General features: G+C 27.9%; 1 protein-coding gene across 2 annotated transcripts; it reads right to left on the reverse strand.

Annotated features, from left to right (window-relative positions):
• Positions 1-1,987: 1,987 nt before the first annotated feature.
• On the reverse strand, positions 1,988-23,261 carry LOC129968175 (protein SSUH2 homolog). 2 transcript variants are annotated; one of them, XM_056082016.1, is made up of 11 exons: positions 23,197-23,261; positions 18,267-18,359; positions 17,222-17,288; positions 15,091-15,220; positions 14,943-15,003; positions 13,364-13,554; positions 8,177-8,283; positions 6,926-7,015; positions 4,924-5,026; positions 3,587-3,691; positions 1,988-2,532 (listed from the first exon to the last, which is right to left on the reverse strand). In XM_056082016.1, exons 2-11 carry the CDS (start codon positions 18,298-18,300, stop codon positions 2,389-2,391), a joined length of 1,032 nt encoding a protein of 343 aa, XP_055937991.1. In that variant the 5' UTR covers positions 18,301-18,359; positions 23,197-23,261; the 3' UTR covers positions 1,988-2,388. The 2 variants fall into 2 exon arrangements, with proteins under 2 accessions (XP_055937991.1, XP_055938002.1); XM_056082027.1 differs by having other exon boundaries at positions 23,086-23,217.
• Between the last annotated feature and the right edge of the window lie 476 nt (positions 23,262-23,737).

The raw sequence follows: 23,737 nt of genomic DNA on the forward strand, positions 1-23,737 counted from the left end.
CATCAAATAAAATTTTAATTTAATTTTTCAATCTTTATTTTCTTATTACTTAATTTAATTCATACATCAAACATACACTGTTGTGAAAGATCTATAGAAAAATATTTTATGATAGAAAGTAATAATGTCGTTCAGACAAAAAATAATTTACCGATAAAATTTTTGTATGTAACAAAGATTTTATTATAAAACTATGATAAAAATGATTATAGAAATTCTACTTATTTATTTAATCAAGAACTTCTGTAACGTAAAATTAATCTATCTTGCTTTGTGCGAGTATAAAGTTTAATAAAACGTATTTCAGTATTCTCTTAGTATGCTATATACTAAGTATTCGGTATACTAAGAAATCATTTCATACACATATTAGCCTATATTGATTCCTAATACGTCTCAGAGATATTTTTTATGTTGTAAATCAATATTAATATCTTATGCAGTTATAGTAATAGCATGAAAAAATAATTATATATATTAATTATTATACTGTAATAAAAATAATAATATACTGTAATAAAAATAATTACAGTATATTAATTTATTAAACTGTATCAAAATAAAGTTGAAGCTTATAAAAGAACAGCATTATGGTAAATAGTAGCACATAAGGTGTAAATTGCTATTAAACAACAGCAGCAACACAAAACGCTCAGAGAGATTCTCAGTACTTCAAAAAGAGGCTCCGTCCGACGACTGGCTTGAGATCAACTCAATTGCCTGCTACTTACGACCGATTATCTTTTATAGGTCCAATGATAGGATATCGAATATTCATATCCTATCATTGGACCTATAGAGGATATGGTCCAATGATAGGATAGCTAGGAGCTATCAACATTCTAGGATGAACAATGAACATTAGAGTCCTAATAGAGCTATGAACGAAATTCGCGAATATTTTTTTTATTCCCGCTGCCGCAGTCGACATGGGAGGAGTCTTTGGCTCGGCATCCAATCAGCAGTCATTACTATGTCTATAAAATTATCTTCTTTAAAAATAGATAACTGCGCAGAGAAACATTATTACCGACTTCTAACAATATCTCTTAAATTGTTTTCTTCAAGCTTTTTAAGTTTTAGTCTAGTTTTGGGCTTCAGAAAAGGTAGAACATAGTTTAATAAGAATTATAACAACTGATAATGGGAGAATTTTGATTTTTAAAACCTTGTCATCTTTCAACATCTAAAATGTAATCGCATAAAAGCTAACGAAGAATATCATCTAGATTTTTTTTAATAATTTCAATAACTAACTATATTAGAATTTCAGTTCCTTATTTATGATCAAACCAAACTTAAAATCATCTAAAAATTTTAAAACTTTTTATATATATTTTATCTAAAATACAAACTTGATTTGAAATGTTATAAGATTGATTTACAAAAAGATTTGTGATCACGTAATCGATTCTTTGTGATCAGATAACTTTGAAATTTTATGTGACCGATTTTAAACATTATTACTATTAAAACATTAAAAATGCTATTTTATGGGTTGACACGAGAATAAGATGAAGATAATATATTATACTAATTATTACAAATCATACGTATCAATAGGAACATATTAAGTATTTCGTTCCTTTTATAGGTTATCTATATTAAAGACAAAACAAAAAAAAGCTTGCTTCACAGTTTCCATTTCATTATCTAATGGTCTTAGTATTCATACATAAACAAATTCTAATCAAAGCTTTTTGTCTGCATGAGAGATAGGCAAGAGTTTTATAGCACAAAACTTTTGTGAATCAAGACAAAAGAGATATAAAAAAAATGGATAAAGAGAAATGGAAATGCATGATTTTACGGAATATATTTTTTCTCATCTTTGGTTTATTTTCAAAATAAATATCAGTTTGAAAACAAATGTAAATGGAATTCCGCATCTAAGCAAAGTAAGCGAATCAGAAATAATTTGGGTTACAATAATTTAGTTGCTTTTTTAATCAACAAATAATTATTTTAAGAAAAATTGACATTTTCGACAGGATTCAGTATTTATTAGAAAATACAACATAATATTATTCAAAAAATCAATATTGTAAATTAAAATGATACCACTTCTTGTATGATAATTTCTATTATTATGAAAAGAATGAAAGAATACATATTATTATCCTGAGTTTAACAGTCTCTTACAATACAATATAGCACATTTGAAAAAAAAAATGATTCATTGCAGAGCCATCAGCAATAAGTACATATACAGGAAATTTTAGGATAATCTTCAAGGTAGACCTTCTTTTGTATGTTACACAAACAAGAATCCATCTTTCCCGCTCTTTCAAGTAAATGTTGCTTTTTTATAAAGAAATTTCTTGAGTTTATTGCAATGTGCTATACATCTAAGCACATTAAAAAAAAAGATTTATCATTGCAGAGCTATCAGCAACAAGTACATAGGCAGCAAGTTTGAGGATAATCTTCAAAGTAAACTTTCTTTTCTAAGCCATAAACGTAGAATTCCCCTTTCTTGTTCTTCCATGTATATGTTGCTTTTGTATAAGGAACGGCTCGGAGGTTGTGCCGCTGAAAAAAAAACAACTAAAATATGAATTTTATAATTAAAAGCACATATCAAAAACAAAATTAAATACATCTGCGATTGGATAATTTCGATGCATTTTTAATTATTTGCATTTGGAGACTATTTCACTGGGAATATTAATGAGTTCAATTTCAGTTAAATATCTTACACAAAGCTCCATATTTATGATTTTTTCAGCATTAGAAGTATTTTAAACAATTGATTGTTACTCGGTATTTTAAATACTTTATTTATGTTTTTTTATGGATTACATAAATACTCCTAAAGAGATCAAATTCCATGACATTGTAAAGGTACATAATAGCGAAATTATAAAGGTACTGAGCAAACTATCATTCAACCGCAGATGATTTTCTCTCTAATGAGGACTTTTTTTTTCTTACTGACATGGAACTAACTACGCTGATAATAAATAAAATGTTCTTTCTTAGCTCTCAGAAAGAAAAAAAAAACGCAGGATATAATATTTCAAGAAATTGGTTTAAATTTATTTCTTCGCAACAATGCAATATATTGATAACTCATTCTGAAAATGAATTTTTAAAAAAGTGTCGAAAATTAGACTTACATTACGTGATGAATAAATGGATATTATTAAACAGATGTTTTTAAAATCTTGAAATAATAAAAACATTTTTAGAAATTCTTAATTTATTAATGTGAACACTATAATTATAATACAGATAAATCAATCTGTAGATAAATGAATTAAGATGATAATCCAATATGAATATCAATTTTTAGTGTGAGATTTAGATATAGGTAAATGCTATTGTTTTTAAATAGAAAATTTTAATTTCTAATTTTCTAAGAATTCTTTATTTGATCTTCAATTTGAAAATGCACACCATAAAAAAATTCTTTTCCATAATAAATATCTATTACCCGGTGCAAAAAAAAGCAGAAGTTGTTTACTATAGAAGACAAAAAAAAAAGTGTATATAAAAAAATAATCGAAACTAATTCCAAAATTCTTGCTAGTCTTTATAAAATGTCACATGATAAAATATAATAAAAAAGATTAGTAAATATTACCTGAGCAATGATTTGCTCTTCTGTAAATGACGTTCCGTGTTTAGACACAAAATACGAAGATGCTTCATTCACACACCTATCGTATGGCAAATTGATGGGCTGAACCTGTGAAAAGAATACACCAACATTATAATTAATTTTTGTGTTCCGAAAAATAAATTGAAAAATAGCAAAGTATTCTAATTTTAAGCGATTTTGAGCCTTTACTCTAGGCTAAATAGATTTTGATTCATTTTTCATTTAATTAATTAATGGATTAATCCGATCAATTTTTAACCAATATTTAATTCAGGTACTTTTTAAAAACTGAATAAAGATCTTATAATAAGTTAACTCTTTACGCATTTAATATGCTTGCATTGCATTGTTTAACGGTAATTACGAAATATAGATCTTTGGCGTGATTTTATTTTATTTGTAACTAATTGAAAAAAATTTAATCAAAATTTCAAAAATATTTCCAAAGGTGCACATTTTTCCCACTCTAAAGTATGTATGTTCCAAGTTTGGTAGCTCTAGGTCTAAAGATCTAGCTTGTAGAGCTCCTACAAACACACGAACGCAAACACAAACACGCATTCATTTTAAGTAAAGATAATGCTAAGAAGGAGAAAGACTCGATTGATACGAGTGGAAATAATCATTAAATATTTTAATTTAGATATGAAAAAAATGTTATGATCAGGTACTTGCCAAGTCTCACAGGTTATATATATATAAATAAATATATATATATATATATTAACCTATCTAGAGTAAGAAATAGTTTGAAAACGAAACTAAAATGAAAACGAAACAGAACAGTTTCGAAATCGCAACTAAAAATTATTTCCTATTAAAACTAATATCAAAAAAGAAACAGGAAAAAACTTCATAGTAATTAGAGAGCGCAAATGCAGCTACTTCTAAAACACAGATGAATTGATACAAAAGTATTAATATCAAGTTAATAGGAAAATCAATCCTTTTTATTTGGTTTACTTGATTTTCCTATTAACTTGATTTTAATACTTTTGTAAATATATATATATATATATATATATATATATATATATATATAAATACACAAAACTTTAAAATGTACGCTTTAATTTCAATATTTCAATCCTTCTTTTTTTATTGCTAACAGTTATCGGGTTTTGATGATTTTTGCATTTTGAGTAAGATTTATTTTTTCCTCACTGAGCGTTTACTTTCTTAAAATATAATTTAGAGTGTATTTTTCGTAGATTAAAATGCAAATGCAAACTGTGTTTTAAAATAAAAATTCAATGCTACCTCATGAAAATAGTAATTCTGCGAAATGATGAAATAAAAAGAATAAGATATTAACTTACAGGATTTGCTCTCTCACTAAATAATTCCCGCCCTTCTACTCCAAGAATCAATTCCTTCGGCAAATTTTGTGTGTTTGAAATAAAGTCATCAACATGCGGTTTCCTGCAATGACACAGCTTTTGTCAATTGAGAATTAGTATAACTATTTAGAATTAAGAAAGTAATTAGTATAACTATTTGGTTTTAAGAAATAAATAGCTGTTTTTTGTAGATATTCTGTGAATTAGTTTTGTTTTATTTTAAGAATAGTCAGAAACGTGCAGAAGGTGCATTTTAGTCGCCATTTAGGACCAAATTTCTAAACTGTTGGATTTAATCATATACAACCAGGATGAAAAATGCGAATTATATTTTATACTTTTATGACAAGAAATGGTCTATTACAAAAATTACGAGGACTAAAGTTTTACACAAATCCTTTGCCCTATTAGAAACATTAAGCAAAATACTTTTGGCACAATAACATAAAAAACCCACTCTTCCATAAACATAATGAAACAAAAATGAAGCTTTGATTTTTTTTTTTTCAATTTTGGCTAGTTTAAAAAGTTCCATAGGAAAAGGAATCTGTTGATTGGATGTGTTTCTTTGATGTTACAGTTGAAGCCATCTAAAGTCCTCTAAAATAGAGATCAAACTTCATTATTTCGCCAGCTTGGAACATATAATGATAGTAACTCGTTCTATCACATTGTATCGCGTCAAGAATATTATTATGAATCTTTAATGATGTTTTGCTGCCATGTTAATCTTATGGTTGGAAAGAGAGGTCCATAAAGATTCTTAATGAAGTGAGCCACACCTGACATTAGCGAAAACTATAATGACTTTACGATCTGCTAAAGATCTTGGAAAATGGAATAATTACTATCCCATCTCTCTTAGGAATCGATATCTTGAAATTCTTATAGAAAAATTCCATGTGGCGTCAAGGAAATGTGTATATATTCGAGTTAGAAAGTTATTTATACTTGATACCCTTCAGAATTAATATCTCTTTGGTGTTTTCTTCGTATTACAAACTGATAAGCTAACAGTCATTGAATATCATTATTAGTTATTTAATCAATGATCTGTTATATACTTGCATTGTAAATTTCTAAAAGTGTAGTTTGTGCACAACTTGGATGCATTTTTATTATCTCTATTTAAGGGGGTTTTATTTGGATTATTCTTGGAATAAACCTCTATTTTTCCTCATTCACTCTTTTGGATTAAACTCACTTTACATCTACTATATGATTTTCATATGAACACTTACAATTAGGGACTATATAAAAATTTAGACCCCAATTTTTCAACGTCACATATTATATTGAAACAACACACACACAACAATTTTTATAGATGTAGATTAAGCAAAATGTAATTTTTTCTCAGTCATTTACAGCCTTTTTTATTTATAAGAATTTACCTTCACTGAGGTATTGGATTTTTTTTTAAACTTATAAAACATTCTTAACATTAACAAAATTATTCACGGCAATAAAATACGTAAATAAAACCATTAAATATTTGATCAAATAATGAAAACAATTTGAATATCAGGACAACAATATACTTTATTGATAGAAATGAAATAAAACAGTATTTTTGACAAATTGCAGAAATTGAGAAAAAAATCTGCTCGATTATTAAATTGATATCATTAAAAAATAATTTTTTTTCAGGTTTTGGTATAATTCATTTTTGTACAATACTATTTTTGAAAATTATTGCAGAAAGACAAAATTCAACTTACTTTTAAATTAATTAATATTTCAAAAATATCGATTCCTAAGTGCATATTCCCAAGGTATACCTTGGAGGTATACAACGCAGCCAAATGTAGTATATTTAGGCCAAATGGTCTTATCTGTAGGACGCCAACAAGCACGCATGTACACATTTTATTTTATTATTATAAGTAGAGATATATAAGCATCAAAAAACATACAAATAATTCTAATTGCGTATAGAATTCGAAACATGTGAATGATTATAATAAAACAGTTTATTTACCATGTAATAATCAACTCTTGGTGATTTTTCATTTTTCCTTGCTTGCAAGCTTTACACCTCACTTCGCCACGGCCATGGCATGTACAACACCTAATAAAAGAAACAAATTAAAATTAAATCGCCTGAATTTGGAATTATACACGACATCTAGAAAGCTCACGATATCTAGTGCATCCTCAAAAGTCATCTGTACCTTCTATCTGTCGTTTTCAAGAGAAATTTAAAATTTTTTCATTATAGCAACAATTTCTATGAAAAAAATCACAATTGAGTTTCTCAGCAACAGCCGATGTACATATTTCAAAATTTCTTATTTTCTACAAAGTCTCATGACTCAACAGTAGCCTGCCTTTCACTGCTTTTGATTTTCATCAAAAATCGAAAAAAAAAAAAAAAAAACCATACCGAAAAACAGATCGATCCCTAAATGCAACATGAATTGTGGCCTACACCCTCCCAATGCATTCCGAGAAATATTCAAAATTAAATTTTGACAGGAACTTCGTTCTTAAGAAATTGATTGATTTCGCAAATTTTCATCGCCAACGACGATATTGCATTTTGATGCATAACTTATCCAAAATAATAATATGCATAAATTTTATATAATGTATATTCATATGAAATTTATATAAGATGTATAACTATACAAAATAAAACTATGACAGAAGCTTCATTTTTAAGAGCTGGACGGATTTCGCCACTTTTCAACGCTAACTTAACGAATTTTAGTTTTGATATATAACTGACAATTCAGAATACACTATCATTATTTTTTCACAGGTATAATTTAAATTAATACTCTTGTTTATCTTTATTTATATAATTATAATTATATTATTATTTTTGTGATAAGTTCCTCACCATTGATTGACATCAACATTGATTTGCTGTTAATATAATCATGTTGGTATTTCTATAGCCATGTCGATAAATATTGAGGAACTGCAATTTATCAAAACAAAAAATTCTTTTTTGCATATTAATAATATTTTGAACTGCACGGAGTATTTTAACTGATAACCTGTATTTCAAAATGGCAAAGCAGGAGACGATTTAGTTAAATACCTAAGAATCTACAGTTTTTGAAATTTCTGTTGAAAAGGAATAGTGGTGAAGATCAAGCCAAATATATAGTGATTCTTAGTGATATCAAAATATTTAGTAATCATTCGAGCCAACGGTTCGGGAAAAACGAATACTATGAAATAAATAAAAATAACTTAAAATATTTAAAAATAAAATACTGACGTTTTTGTGCCAGTTCCAATACACCAGATACATATTGTAGTTCTAGTTGAAAAACAATCATCATCAGCGGCGACTCTGCCAGTGCCGTTGCAGTTACAACAATTGTTCTGTTAGAAAAAAAAAAAGACAAGAATCATTAAAAAAAAACCCACACACAATAGCTTTATAAATTTGCTCATAAAATAGCCATATAGGAATACTTATTTTGCGGATTTTGAAATTGTACTTGAAGTAACCATAAACTTCTTATGAGGCCCATAGAATTTGAAATATCTCACAAGCATCAGTGGGATAAAATCATAGTTACTATCCAATGGTTGTGCTTTTAATCGCCATAATTGATTTCGAAAAATTTTCTGGATATTCTACTCCGCTTTAAGGCCGCGGTGGACTGGTGGTAAGGTCTCGGCTTCAGAACCCGGAGGAACCGGTCCGAACTAGGTTCGAGACCCGATTCCACCGAAGAATCGTCGTGTAAGCGGGTCTGGTGCACGTTAAATCCACCCGGGGCAAACATCCTCCCGCTGGTATGGTGTGGTGTGGAGATGGGGGTGCCAGCTCAGGTATCGTCGTCGTCATCTGACGTCATTCAAAATTAAGAGGTCCATCCCAAAATAGCCATAGTGTTGCTTTAAAGCGGGACGTTAATATAACACGAATTGGTTTAGTTTACTATAATATATTAAACTAAACCATTTCGCTTTAAACAATAGAAAATACTACACTTATAGATTGGAATTGGATTAGATTCACTTTTAGAATTTAAATAGATACTATTTAGAAATATATTTTCATTCGTTTTGCCTAAAATATGGTCATGTCCATGTGAGTATTTTTTCGATATTGATGAAAATTCGATACGCTTGCTCTTTATACGAGCGGCTTCTTTAAAAATTAAAAATTTATAATTTAAATAATACGGTGACGAGTATCATTTTCGATTCTTTAACTAGTTTAGTAATTATTTATTAAGGTATGTCCCTACCTTCGGAGACTTTTTTTAAAAATATTTAAATTTTTAATAAACAAAAGATGTTTTTATTTAAAATAGGGCATAAAACTTTAAATTTAAATGTAATTTGTTTGAAATTATTAATAATTTTTGAAATATTGGTAATTTTTAGTCAACTTTTAGCGAAAAATTACACTTACGGTAAACTTTCTGCTATAAATTCTAATAAATATATTTCAATAATATTTATGCGCTAAATAAATAACACCCTTATCTGTGTTATGAACTAAAAGATTTGCAAAATTTTGAAAAGTTTTTGAACTATTTGAAATTTTGTGTCAAAACTCAGTTTTTTTATAAGAAGACTCGTGTTTTTTTCACAAAAAAAAGCAATAAAATGAAAAAAAAATGAAGACGGAGATTAGATTTTAGTTCATAACACAGCTAAAATATATTTAAGCATTTTCGCAAAATTTCAAATCAATATCTTAAAAAGATGTGCTTTGGTGATGTTTAGCGTAAAACAAAATATTAAAAAACACATTTAAAGATTTTAATGCACCATAAAAAATTTTTAACTCCTTTTTTTACTCTTAAAATTCACCATATTTGTAGGTCAAACCCTCTTTCACTTCATTTTTAACTAATTTTGATTACTTTTTAGCTTTCAGCTTTTTTCTGGTCAGTTTAGTGGAGGGAAATGATTGACGTCTCAATTTCTTAATGCGCTCATTATCGATTCCCGTATAGATTTTTAAAGTCAGAGGATTAATTGGAATTTCCAATTGTTTAAAAATAGGTAATAGTCCTATATAGCCAGAATTAAACAATATGGCTGCCACATATGCACCTAAAAACAAAGCTTCTTGTTCCACAAAATGATCTTTAGGTAACATTGACCACAAGATGTTGTTGAAACTTTCATTATTGTTCTGTGTCATACCATGCAAGCATTTTTTTAACAATTACAGACAACATTTTTTAACAATTAATTACAGAGTTCTAAATATGTTGATTTTACCACTTTCATGACAGAACTAGGAAGACCTGGTGATTTTTCTGAATATTCTGATCCGTTGCTCATAGCTTGCTGATATCGACATCAGCTGTCACTCCCTTTTGGATACTGCCTATGCATTAAGTTTCTACTGCTAGAACAGCAGTCATAGAAAGCAGCTATAACAGCAGATTGCATTTTTCAAATATCTCCATCATTACTACGTATAGCATTTCCATAGTAATTTTGAAGTTTATTGATAAATTTATCAGTTAATTTTCCTTTTCCACCTAGTTTTTTTATCTTCATTTTTAATTTCCTAAGTCGTGACACCACTCTTTTTTGAACGTGCCTTACACATTCAAGTTTTGTGACTGTATCCTTTCCATAGACATCCTTTACTTCCAGAAATGCCTTAGAGTCACCATCACCAAAATATTCGGTGTATTGTAACTCTCGTTTCAATACTGATCTTTCAAAAATTCTGTAAGCCCCAACAGCTACCATATTTCCTGATAACCCCTTGTATAAAAAGAATTATGCTAAAATTTTGAACAAATCGATTGAAAATAAGACAAACGGTTTGAATTACGAGTATAAACATGCTACAAACGATAACAGTATTGTCGTTCAGTTACTGAAACTTGAATTAAAAAAATTGCTGTCAGATTTTAAAAAATAATTAAAAAATGAAAAAAGAAAAGTTTATTTGTATTTTTAAAAAAGATTTTGGTATTTACATCGATTAAAAATTACAAAATAGACGCGTAAATGTATTGTTGACATTTTTGCGTCCCTTTAAATTCCCACTTCCGGTTGCAAAAAATCAACTTCCAGTTCATTAATTAGGCTGTAACTTTGCTTCTAATTAACGAAAGAACAAAAATGAAACAGTTCTGGAATCGCAAATGTATGGGCTATAAAATGAGCACATAAGAAAATTTCGATAATTTTCACGAAAACGCCTATTTTAGGGTAGGCACATACCTTTACATTACACGTGCACAAAATTTACATTATTATTTCAAAATAAATAATAAATACATAAAACATAAAAAGGAGAATTGTTCAATGAGAGTATACTTGCACTGACGCTTTTCAGCTCCAGAGGGCGTTGTTTCAGCTACGTTGGACAACCATTTTCAGTGAATGACACCGGAGAAATCACGAAGTTCCCTTTTGGTTATAGTAAGCCACATTTTTTTTAGCTAAATATATAAATTACTGACGTTTACAATACCAATTTAGCTGCCTTAAGATATTTTCTCTAATTTTATAAAAAAGTTTAAAATATTTTTTTCTGAATTACAACAATATTTTATTAAGAAGTTCAATTAAATTTTATCGGTTAGTAATGACGCATCTACGAGATTTGCTTATTCGCGTTATCCATATGGCTTGTTCATCTACCTCAGCGTTGCTTGGGATGCAATTATTTCATTTTCATATTCATAGAAATATTAATTAATGAATTATTTGTCTCAAAAATTTCATTAAAACATTTAACTTGTCAGGATTCTTCAATGAAATCGAATTTGAAACCTACGATACTCAATCCCTTAAATTCCAAGTTCCTTTACCATAATGTATGAAATAGCAAAAAGGAAGGTATATGGAGAAATGGTCGTCGGCTTCAAAATATTTCAAAAATATTTTTTTTCTATAATTTTATGCTCATTATGAACTATTCTGAAGCTTTATATGATATACTATCTCAATCTTTGGGTCTAAAATTTGCACAAAAAGCAAGATCATATTTGAAATACTTTGCTTTTCGAAAAAAAAATAGTAATTAAAAACTTTAAATGATCATATATATTATTAATAATTCCATCAGATGGAATCTTTTCTTTTCTGTTTATAGCAGGATTCTAGCAAATAACAACTTCTTTATCCTGGCTATTCTGTTTTTCATTATCCTTGTGATATCTATTGGTTGCTGAGTTGATGTCAAGTCAGTGATCTCCGCTTTAACGACAAACTTGTCGCGGATTTGTTGTCAGTTTTGTTTGGTGACAAAAATGAAGATTCTGGAAAATGCAAGAATTATGATCTTGTCTCTATCAGGAACCGAAATATAGAATACCTTCTGAAGGATTCTATGATGTTACATCATATCAAGAGACTATAAAAGACAAAATGTTCAGTTGTAGATTAATTTTCTCTTTGGTTTGCTCATCATAGGGCGAATTCTCTAATTTCTTCAATCATAACAATACTAATACAATACTTTTTCAATCATACAATTGCCAAATACAATACTTCTGTGTTGTATTTAGCAACTTACGGTCTAATTGCTTCTTTAATTTCCACAAATTCTGTTTTTTGTGTTCATCTTTCTGAATTTCTATTAAAGGGGGGGGGGCAAAATTAATGTAAGAATTGAATTTGCCACTATTCGTGCAGTAAACTGTTGGCAATACTTTTAAAAAAAGCAATTGGACAGCTGATAGGTAAAAATGAAGCACACACACGATAGAACAAAGTGTTTTCATTGTTGAACAATAATTCAAAAATAATGAAAGGCTGGCTGCCACAGTTCAAAAATTTGAGAATTGTACCCTAGATATTGTGATTTAACAACATTGAATTTCTTTTTATGGGGTTATTTGAATTCAAAGGTCTATGCCAACACGCATAGACCCTCCTGTTAATTCCCTCCGTCAATGCAAGCATGCGTTAAAGAAGGGTATTAAAGTTGGCGTCGGTGGAATTTTAAATCAGCGTATTTCTGCATGAACGAAATTCAGCCACATTTATGCAAAATAGTCATGGAAAATAGCGATAAAAGAGTCCGTATGTGTCAGCAAAGCCGTTGGAGTCGTTTGCCTTATGTGTTATTCCATGCAAAAACCTATCCTGTGTACTTTACAATAAAAATATAACAATTTAAAGAGAAAAACATTGTGTGTTTTATTTAATTCAAATCTTGAGTAAAACGTTGTTCTATCATGTAACGATCAGTTTTACTAACCCTAAACTCTCAGGTGTCAAATGATTTTTAATAGGGTTGCCAACACTTTACTGCATGAATGATGGCAAATTCAAATCTTGCGCTAATTTTGGGACTCCCTTTAGAAGCAAATCCTGATTTCGAGAAAAAAGAATACTTTCCTGCAGTCAGCATGCCTGACTTCGTTTACTCTACGTCTAATAGGCAATTAACGTAACAATATATACAATTTTATCTTGAAGAACATATTCTTCGGTTAATATAAGTATTTAATTTCCTAGTTACCACTCCTCTACCGTAGCAGTTTCCACACTGTAATTTTGTCCTGCCAGTACATTTAATGCAGTCACTTAGATATGCTGTGTTCGGGATTATTGTGACGACTTGATGTTCCTTAAATTCAATTGTTCCATCATCTGTGGCCACTCGAACTTCCCAAGGATCGGGAGCTACTCCACTGGTATCTACATATTCACCTTGCAAGATAAAAGTTCATAAATTAAATTTTAAAAAAGAAACTAGTTTTCTTTATATTATATTATGAATTATTTAAATCATTTGAAAGCGAAATTCTTAAAATATATTCCAAAATAACCTTTGAGAAATTTTGAAATTCCTTTCCTAGTTATCATCTACTATTCAAGATATATTACGAACAAAATTTGCTAGCTTAAGGTTTTATAGTCTGCCCTGCAAGTTTTATAATGCATGTCTTATCACGCAATTTTGCAGATGATGTGTCAACTTGTGTGAAATAAATTTATGTTGTTAAAGTAAATATTGTTATGAATCTGTAATGTTACTTCCCAACACGGTTAGTTCCATTGTAGGAAAGACTGTTTTACAATCTGCCTTATTGGATGCTGATCGGATGCCGGATCAGTGACCACCGGGCTTGGCGACAAGGTTGGCGACTTTTGTGACAAAATGGATGATTAAGAATTTTCGCGATGGAACCAATAGGAACTGATATATGCTTGATTGTTCCAGAACCTTCTCTGCTCTGCTCCGGAAAATATAAAATACCGGTTGCCTAAGCTCAAAACAGTCGTGTATAGAGTCGACGGGAGATTTAGAGCTGCATAGCGAGACAACGGTGGAATAGTTGGATCAATCCAACGAAAAGCGAGCGTTGTGTGGAGCTCAAGAGTTTGCTGAATTGAGCTATGTTCCGAGTCCTGGAATTTATTGTAGAAGCACATCGAGTCGTGTGAGGAGTAGTAGCCAGCCGTTTAGTAGTGAGTCGGTAGTTGGTTGCCGCTAAATCGAGGAGACAGTGGAGAATTGCAGGCGTTTGGAAAGACCATAGGGAATAATTTCGTAGTTTCCTTCCTTCTGCTGAGTTTGTGTCAGGTCACTTTGTGTGCTGTGATTGTTGTTTACTAACCATTACTATTTGCTGGCTGCTGTTTGTTCTAAGTGTGCTGCTTTGTGTTGCTTGTGTACGTCTCGGCCGTGATTCGTTTGTAATCGTTTCTTCGTGTTTATAAACGACATTATTTTCTATTGAGGTCTGTTGATTGGATGTTTCCATACACCAACTGACACGAACCCGTTGTCTTTACTGAATTAGTGGAGGAATTTGCAGAACAATATTATCATACTAAAATTTTCCTTTAAAATTAAAAATCTAACAATAATTTTCTTTTTTTTAAATAAGATTCGTTACCTTGATATATCTCTTCCAGTGATTAATCCAGTGATTTGAAGCTTCTGTAATTTATCATCGGTCTCTGATTAATTTGAATTTTAACAATTAGCTCAGTTAAATTTTGTGTCACTGACTGTGCTAATACTAATTAAACGATTTTTTTTTTTTGCAAAATTAAGTATATATTATCAATATTTTGAGACTTTCTTTTACCTTGGTAGGCAACAGATCTCACAACAGTTTCTCTCCTTTCTCCCAGTGATTCCAGCTTGTACTAAAATGGAAATAATAACTATAAATTAACGGAAAAAATATCTAATTAACTGAAACAGTTATCTGATTAATTGATAAAGATGCTTACATGGAAAGCGCAAACATTCTGTATCTCTATTAAATTCATTTCACGGAGAAATTTTGACCCATAGCAACAAAAATCCTTCACATATGTTTGGCATGCTTCCCTTAATTCGCCATCGGTCAGTGGAGCTGTGCTATAAATGCAAATTTCAAACACGTGAATAGATCTGGCTTTCGTTTAGTTTTCGTGTATATTAATTATAGATATTATTGAATTCTAAGTAAAGATATTTGTCACGAGAAATGGCAGATATTTTGATCTCTTTATTATTCAAAATGAGTAAACTTGAGGTTTTAGAAGAAAAAAAATTAATTGAGTCTTTTTTTCTAAAATTAATTGATTATGTTTTAAATTTTTGATGATAATGATGTTGATATCGTGTCCGCGATACTACGGAAAGAGGGTGCAGTAGCTTCTGAGGGTAAAGACCCCTGAGCACCCGAAGGCAGAAGTCTGACTTCTAGCTCATATGAAGATGAAACTCACACATTCGCTTGCACAACCCCTTTTTACAGGGGGGGGGGGGCACATTCACACACCTCGCAGATAGAACACAGATGAAGAACAACCATGTCCGAATCGGGATTCGAACCCAGGACACCCTGATCACGGGGAAGATGCGCTACCCCTAAAAATTTTTCATTTATCAAAAAAATGTTCATTTTTTAAATTTTTCATTTATTAATAAGAAAATTGATCATTTAAAAAAATTCAAAAATTTTGTTTTATGAACTTTGAATATGTTTTTTTTCTTAAATAATAATACAATTAATATTTTTTATATTTTTTCCAGAATTTCAGTTTTACTAGGATATTTCAAATTTTCCTACCAACATTTTTTTTTTTTTTTTTTTTTTTTTTTACCAGGATACATTACATAATTTTTTAAAATTGTTTTAACCTTCCAGCTGCTTATCCCGCGATTTCCGCGGGTTGGCAAACAGTTCCTTTTCTATTACATCCCGCGTTTCTCACAATTCAGAGTGTTTATTTTTACAATTACAGATTTTTATTGTATCATATCTTTATAGAGTAACATATAGTATCAGTTCACTTTATTTGAAAAATATTTGTACTTATTTGCAAACATCACATCTAAATAGGGTTTTTAAAAAACAATGCAGTCAGATGGTTAACTGTATTTAGATATATATTGATTAATTATAAATTCTTATCCCCTATTCAGCAGATTTTATTCAATGTAGTATATCGAAATAAGTTCCTGAACCAAACAATAAAATGGCATGATAATGTACATTTAAAATCATTTGCACGTAGCGCATTTATAGCAGTGTTTGTGCTATAACTCCATTCTTTGTCTTCTTTGTTTCATTTTGAACAATTTTATTATCATTTGATAAAAAAACACCTTTTATAACTCTGGATTGATGCAGGAATTTTTTTATAAAATAATTGAAAGTGAGCAATTAGTGTTGACTATGAGCAATTAATGTTATGAGTGTTGACTAATTTTAAAATAGATTTTCTTACTTACAGTTCCTACTTATTTTCCTTTATAAAAACTTAACCGTTTGCAATAAGCAGTAAGAAAAGCTTGAAATTGCGAAGTTAAAATTCATGTTAATTATTCCTGAATTTACTTATAAGAGAAATAATTGTAAAATAATATTTTTTAATAAAATTTTATTTATTATTAATTACTATTTTTTAATTATAATTTCTAAATTTTGAATTCTTAAGGAATTTTTCAAAACAAATAAATAAACGCTTTAAGCCTTTTTCATTCTAACAACTAAATATTTACGACAGCAAACTTTTCCTCTTTCTTAAACCTTTAACAGAAATAAATTGGCCTTATTACTGCGTATGCGCAACCGCCGATAATTGGTGCTGAATTTAAAGGCAATACTTTGTGATGCTTTCTTTCACAATAGGAGGAATGTCGACTTTATTCTCTTCATTTTTTCAGAAGATTGGTAGCTCTAAAGTAAAAATCACGTTGATGGATTTAAACATAATCAAATTCAAAATTAAATTAATTAGTGATTGTATTTATACATCGTAAAATGTTAGTGGTGCTGCAATTTTCGTTTTTTTTTTTTTTACTTTTAACACTTTACATTAAATGAATAATTGAAGTCAAATGGGCAATAATGTTTTAATATATACTTACAGCGGAGATGTTGGTACGGAAGATGGTTGCTCTAAAGTTGTCAAAGTAGCAGGTTGCTTTTCAGTTCCTGAAAACCAAAAATCAAATGTTTCAATTCATTGCTTTGTTCCTACACGCCTTATTTCGAATATGCATATATCTGGAGATATATAGTTATAAAACACGATTTTTTTTATATTTTACAATTAAAAGGGATAGTTGTTTTCTAAATTAATTCCTTTAATTTAAAAGAGAATATGAATTCTCTATATGTTTAAAATAATAGGCAAAATTTAAGAACCTGTTCCTCATTCCCAGCTATTGATTCGATTTCATCAATTTTATTTTATATGGAAGCTTGTGACTTCTAGATATGTCAAGTTCAGGTGTCCTCCATCATTTCCTTTCAAAAAAATTTCGAAAACTTTATTCTACTATGCATTTTATATTGGAAAAATGATGTCGAGTTTCTCAGTTCAAATCACTGCACTGATTTCGCACACTTTTATTTGTTGCTAAAACTTATAACATCTAGAAACGACATCTCTTATCTCAATCACTCTCCGTTATCGGAAATTAAAACCTGAATAGCATCCAATCCGATGTTTTCTTTTTCGTCACTTCGCGAATACATAACTATTTACAACGCTCTGCGTTCTTTGTTCAAGTATAATTTTGAATTGTATCTAAATTTGAGGTAATAAGATGATTTATTAATGCTACGGCAATACTAAATTAATGCTATTAATTTGGTGGTTGACCAAATTTTGAAATTTGGGGATTTTGTCGAATTCCGAAGGCAACTTGCAATCACAAAAGTTACACAAAGGAAATGGCATCTGCAGTTTTACAAAAGCCTTTTAAATTCCGAATAAGAAATTTGAAAAAAAAAATTCTTATTTAAAATTCAATGAACTTACAAAGCTTATCATAGAATTTTTTATAGCAATAAAACAAATAAAATTATCATAACTAATAAATACATTTAAAATTTTTTTTATGTATTTGAAATTGTTTTACCAAATAAACACAACTGTCGAATATATATTTGCTCTTAGCTACTTACCTTGCATATATTCAGTGTATCCTGGATTTTCCATTTTTTTAGTTCCAAATTAATATAATTTCTTTTGCAGTATTTATTAAAGAAAAATACAACCTGAAAAAAATTTGTATAAAGTAAGAGAAAATTTCAGCTAAAAATAACATAAAAGAACAATATTTAGGTTTAAAATAGACTTGTAAATTTATTTTGGTTTTCCGTTATTTTAAATTTAGAATTTAAAACCAAACCAGTTAATGCTATTGTATGAACAATTGTTATAAAAATCGCCACGACAGTTATCAAAGCAAATGCTTTTTTATTAATATGGCCGTGAAAAAATTATTTAATGGAAAATATTTACATTTCAATTTCTTAGTATAATCCTATCAAAAAGTTATCAGGTATAGATTGAAGTACTTTATCTTTTATGCTAGCCAATTCTTAAACATAAACATAACCTTGAAACTGTTTAACAAATATTTTCAAAAACCTGTTGGACAGCTTAAATCTTCGTTTAAAGTTAATGCCATTTCCACAGAAAAACGTATCTTTTCCATCATTCAATTAATCATTTTTAACAATAAAAAAATATCTTTTGGTTGATTATGGACGTTTTGGTGATATTTTGAAAAAAGAATGGAATTAACATTAAACAATTTTTTATTATATCATCTCTTATCTAGTGAGATTCAAATAAATTATTTGTCAGAAAAGTTTTTGGCAGTTTAAAACTGATACGTTTTACATTTACTAAATATGATCAATAGAAGAAGGATCCTACGTAAAATTTAGATTTATTATTATTGCATTATTATTATTATTATTAAAAACATAAAATACATTTTTTACTTTATTTAAAGCCTTTAATCTAATTTGAAATATATATCTATTTTCAAAAATTCAAAAAATAGTAATAGAAACCGCTTTGGCAATCTCCATAAGTCAACATAAATAATAAAACAGGAAACATCTCAACAATTAAGTACATTTTAAAATACCTATCTTTTTCATCGTAATTTCTAAATATCAATTGCTAAACCATCTTTTTTTTGTTTTTGTTATAACCTTTAGCAGATAAATCGAAGATGTTGCCTTTTCTAACACACACACGCACAAAAAAAAGAAAAAAAAATCGAGAAATTTTTACTTTTTTGGATAACATGCAGTTTTACACATGCAAGATAATTTGTTCACAAATAATTCTTTCACATAGATGCTCTTTTTAAATATATCATTTATGTAAGGAATATAATACATGAATACACAATTTTAAAAAAATGTTTTTTTACAATTAAAAATGTTTGGATTATTACTTACTGACCACTTTTGCCGATCAGCTGGTTCGTTTAGAGTATAACTTTTTTTTTTATTTTCTGTTAAATCTCTTATGCTGTTGTTTATAATACTCACAACAACAACAAAAAAGATGTTTATTTAATGAAGTTGGCTATCATGACATTACAGTCGCAGTAAGTCATTGAGTGCCTGAGTAATATAATTTCAAATTTTAATCTATTATCTTTTGCGGCATTGTAATTTCATTTTGTGACTCCTTACGTAAGTTGCACTGATAATTAATAAAATATTTCGTTAGGTTTCAACAATAGAAGAAAGTCAAGTGATTCAATATTTCCTGAAGTAAAGAAAAGAGTATTAATTTTAATACAACAAAGAAATCTGTTGCAGAAACCTCTGTGATAAATCGTTATATAATTTTTAAAATTAAAGTAAATCTGGACGGCAGTTAATATTGTCACATGAAGAAAAAAATGAAGTTAAAACTTTAAAATGTTATAAAATTAATTTTTATGTAATAAAACTTATGGAAATCAGTGTTGAAAAGCTCCGAGTTGTCACTTAATATTTCTAATTAATAAAAAAAATGAACAAAAAAAAATCTTCAGGAGCACGTTTCCAAACTTCATTATGTAAATGTGCCAAATTCGGTAACTGAGGTCAAACGGTCTGTTTAGCACAGAACCAACAAACATATAGTTAATATTCTTCTTTATTATAATTCTGCATATAATTATATTCTTCAACATATAGTTAATATTCTTCTTTATTAGAATTCTACATATAATTATATTCTTCAACATATAGTTAATATTCTTCTTTATTAGAATTCTGCGTATAATTATATTATTCAACATATAGTTAATATTCTTCTTTATTAGAATTCTACATATAATTATATTCTTCAACATATAGTTAATATTCTTCTTTATTATTAGTGTAGATAAGTATCATGAGATAAGTATTTAAACATTTTATTCAAAATTTGTAATTGCTACTAACATTTTAAATGTTCCCAAAATTGGAAAAAAAATATTTTGGGAAAAAATAGCTGTATATATGTGTGGGTTATTCTCCTTGTTTTTTTTTACTCTTGTGGTATGATAATAAAATATTGTAAAGTATGTTTTGTTGTCAACTGTTTTTTATGTAAGAATACTAAATCGAAACGTATAGTAAAAAAATATATTAAATGAATCAACATACGTGCGATTTTTTTCACTCTATTAGTATTATTTTTAAATTGCTCAAAAACTATTTTTAAAGTAAATATTGCAGATAGCTATTGGTGCTTATTTATAGATATTCTGTGCTGTTATAACTATTATATATATATATATATATATATATATATATATATATATATATATATATATATATATATATATATATATATATATATATATATATAACTCTGGATGAAGCACCGTTTAAATATTTGTCTCTTTTTATTTATCATAAAATATTTTTTCTTAATTAACAATATAAGAATATTATTGCATTTTTTATTTGAAATGATTAATCTCTAATAACAGATGTTAATTAATTTTTAATTCATAACGATTTTCGTCGTTTCTTTCCTATATTGTTTAACTTCATTTATACTTAAAGTTTATACAACCACGATTGAATAGTAAGAAAATTAAGTTGGAGATCAATGGTGTCGTACAGAAAAAAATGAATAAAGTTGTATATATTTTTAATACTTATAGGAAAATGTGCTTATAAAATTATGAATAAAAGTATGTAATTAAAATATAGATAAACACAATTAAAATGTTCATTTTGTCGAAAATTGTTAAAAAATAAAATTTCATCCTTAATTTGTTCTCCAGTAATGTTAAATAAGAACTACTGATGTTCTCGTAACTTGTTATAAAGCTGTTACGTTAAGATTCTAATGCAAAAACAAGTAAATTTGATTCGATTCAATTTTTTTAAAAATTTTCTTTTAATGATGAAAGATTATTTTTATACTTTGATGTCATCATAAAAATTATAAGGATGAAAATTTTATTTACTTATATTTATATGTTTATTAGTGTGCTGCCTGTTTCAAATGACAATACGATTCATTATATATTTAAAGAAGTTGTATTCTTGAATCTGTTTAAATTTTTTATTCTATCTCAAGGCCTGTTATAGATGTAAAACATAATAAAAGTTCTATGAAATAGGTTTGGATGAGAGGAGTTTCACCTACTTTTTAAGCCTCAGAGTCTACAATACTTACAAATAAAACCCATTGAAAAATTATTTAAATTAAGAAAAATATTCTATTTAAATTTCCAACATTAGAATCGATTTTATCTTACTCCTCAATAAAAATAATCAAAAACTCAATAAAAATAAGTATTATTAATTTTTTGATATCTTGTCACTTATTTCTTTTCAATGATAAAGTACATTTTAAAAAAAAATTTTTTAGAGATAATTTATAGATTAATAAAATAATATAAATATATTTTTATTTCATGTAAATTACCTTATCTGGTTATGAATTAAAAGAGAGCGAACACAATATTAGAAGATTTCATAATATCCTTAGTGATGAATTAAAAATCAAACATTTAAACGTAAAAAAGGATTGAAGTAAAAAAAATACTTGTTTATTTCTAAATTAATAAATATGAGCTTAAAATATTTTCATTATTCTTTTTTAATTTTTAAAAAACTAGGAAACAATTAAAAGCTGTGAAAAAAAATTAACACATAGGAATATGGAAAACTTTAAATGTTAATAACTGTTTTATTTATTAAAAAATGTTACCAAATTATAATAGATTATTAGGTAACAAATTGCGTTTAAATGATTGGAAAATTCTCAGTTTTTGTATAAAAGTGACATAAAATTGAATCTTTCTTCTTTGTATCGATATCGAGAATCTATAATTTTCCTTATCAAGAAAACAAAGTCTGATGCCATGGCTAACATTATTATATTGCTTTTTTAAGCTACATTTTATCTATAATAAAGAATATTTCCCCCCTTGAGCCATCTTTAGAAGTTAAACATTTTTTTTTCAAACAATTTTTTTCCCGACTTTTTAAATTACCGCTGCTGCCACTTCAAATAGCACGTCTGCTCAAGAGAGACAATCACTTTTTTTGTTTATAGACATATGAATTTTTTTTTTTTTTCATTTCGCATCCAAAAAGGCAAAATGTGTAGATTTTTAAAGAAATATTGAAGCTTAAGAAACAGATTTGGAAGAAAAAACAGTTTTGTATAAAATGTAGGCAAAAATAATCTCCTATTAAATTAAAAATAATTAGAAAATTCGAATTATTTAATTTAGAATAATTCAAAAATTTCCTATTTCATTTAAATTATTAACATAGTTATTAAGCTATTACTAAAGGATATAAAATCAAATGTAATATTACTTTACCCGCTAGCTGTAGATATTTTTTTCAAAATAATTATATTATCAACCTGCATATTACAGAATCGCTGTTTGTTTTTTTAAAAAATTTCTTAATATTATAAGAATATTAGTTCTCCCATAAAATGGGAAAAAAATGATAAAAACACATTTCTTACGAATTCTTAGACGGAGAATCATTGTTTATTCTTCTTATCTCCGGTTATTCGAAATTAAATTATCATTCTAAACCGAATAAATTCATTAAAACTATTGAAAATCCATCCTACCTTTGAACAAATCAACTCCCTACTGCCGTTTTCTCCTCAGCATTATCTACGCGCATTGTTCTGTTTTTCAATTGAACCATTTTCTGCTCATTCAAAAAAAGATTATTAATGAGTGATAACCTGTAGCCAATTATGGAGTTTGAAACAAAACAAAACAAAAATTCAAAGATAAGCACTTTAGCACTGTGTTTTTATACACTTTTATTTCGCTTTTTAATGAATTTTTTTAAAGAATGAATTTATAATAGATTTTTCATCCACCTTCTAATGTTCTGGAATTCTATAATTTTATAAATTTCCAAGTTTTTGACGATGATATATAATATACATATTTTAGAATTGAATTATCGCTCCTTAATTCATTTAATAAAACTTTGATAACGCTTGTAGCACCATCTATTAACAAATTTCAGATAAAAATGATTGCAGGAATCAACAATATTTTATAATAAAGAATTATAAACTAAAGATTAAAAAATAGTCGGAAAAAAATTATATATTTTATTACACTGATATAAGGGTGTTTAAATTTTTTTATTAG

This window comes from Argiope bruennichi, chromosome 1 (genome assembly GCF_947563725.1).
Source record: "Argiope bruennichi chromosome 1, qqArgBrue1.1, whole genome shotgun sequence".
Lineage (NCBI taxonomy): Eukaryota > Metazoa > Arthropoda > Arachnida > Araneae > Araneidae > Argiope > Argiope bruennichi.

Bases quoted from the DNA above. Each gene is read 5' to 3' on its own strand.
- LOC129968175 (XM_056082016.1), bottom strand. From the start codon at position 18,300: ATGGAAAATCCAGGATACACTGAATATATGCAAG. The intron at 13,555-14,942 runs GTAAAAGAAAGT...TTATCTTGCAAG, and splicing joins GAGATCTGTTGCCTACCAAG to GTGAATATGTAGATACCAGT. The intron at 5,027-6,925 runs GTAAATAAACTG...GTGTCATTGCAG, and splicing joins CAAGAGTTGATTATTACATG to GAAACCGCATGTTGATGACT.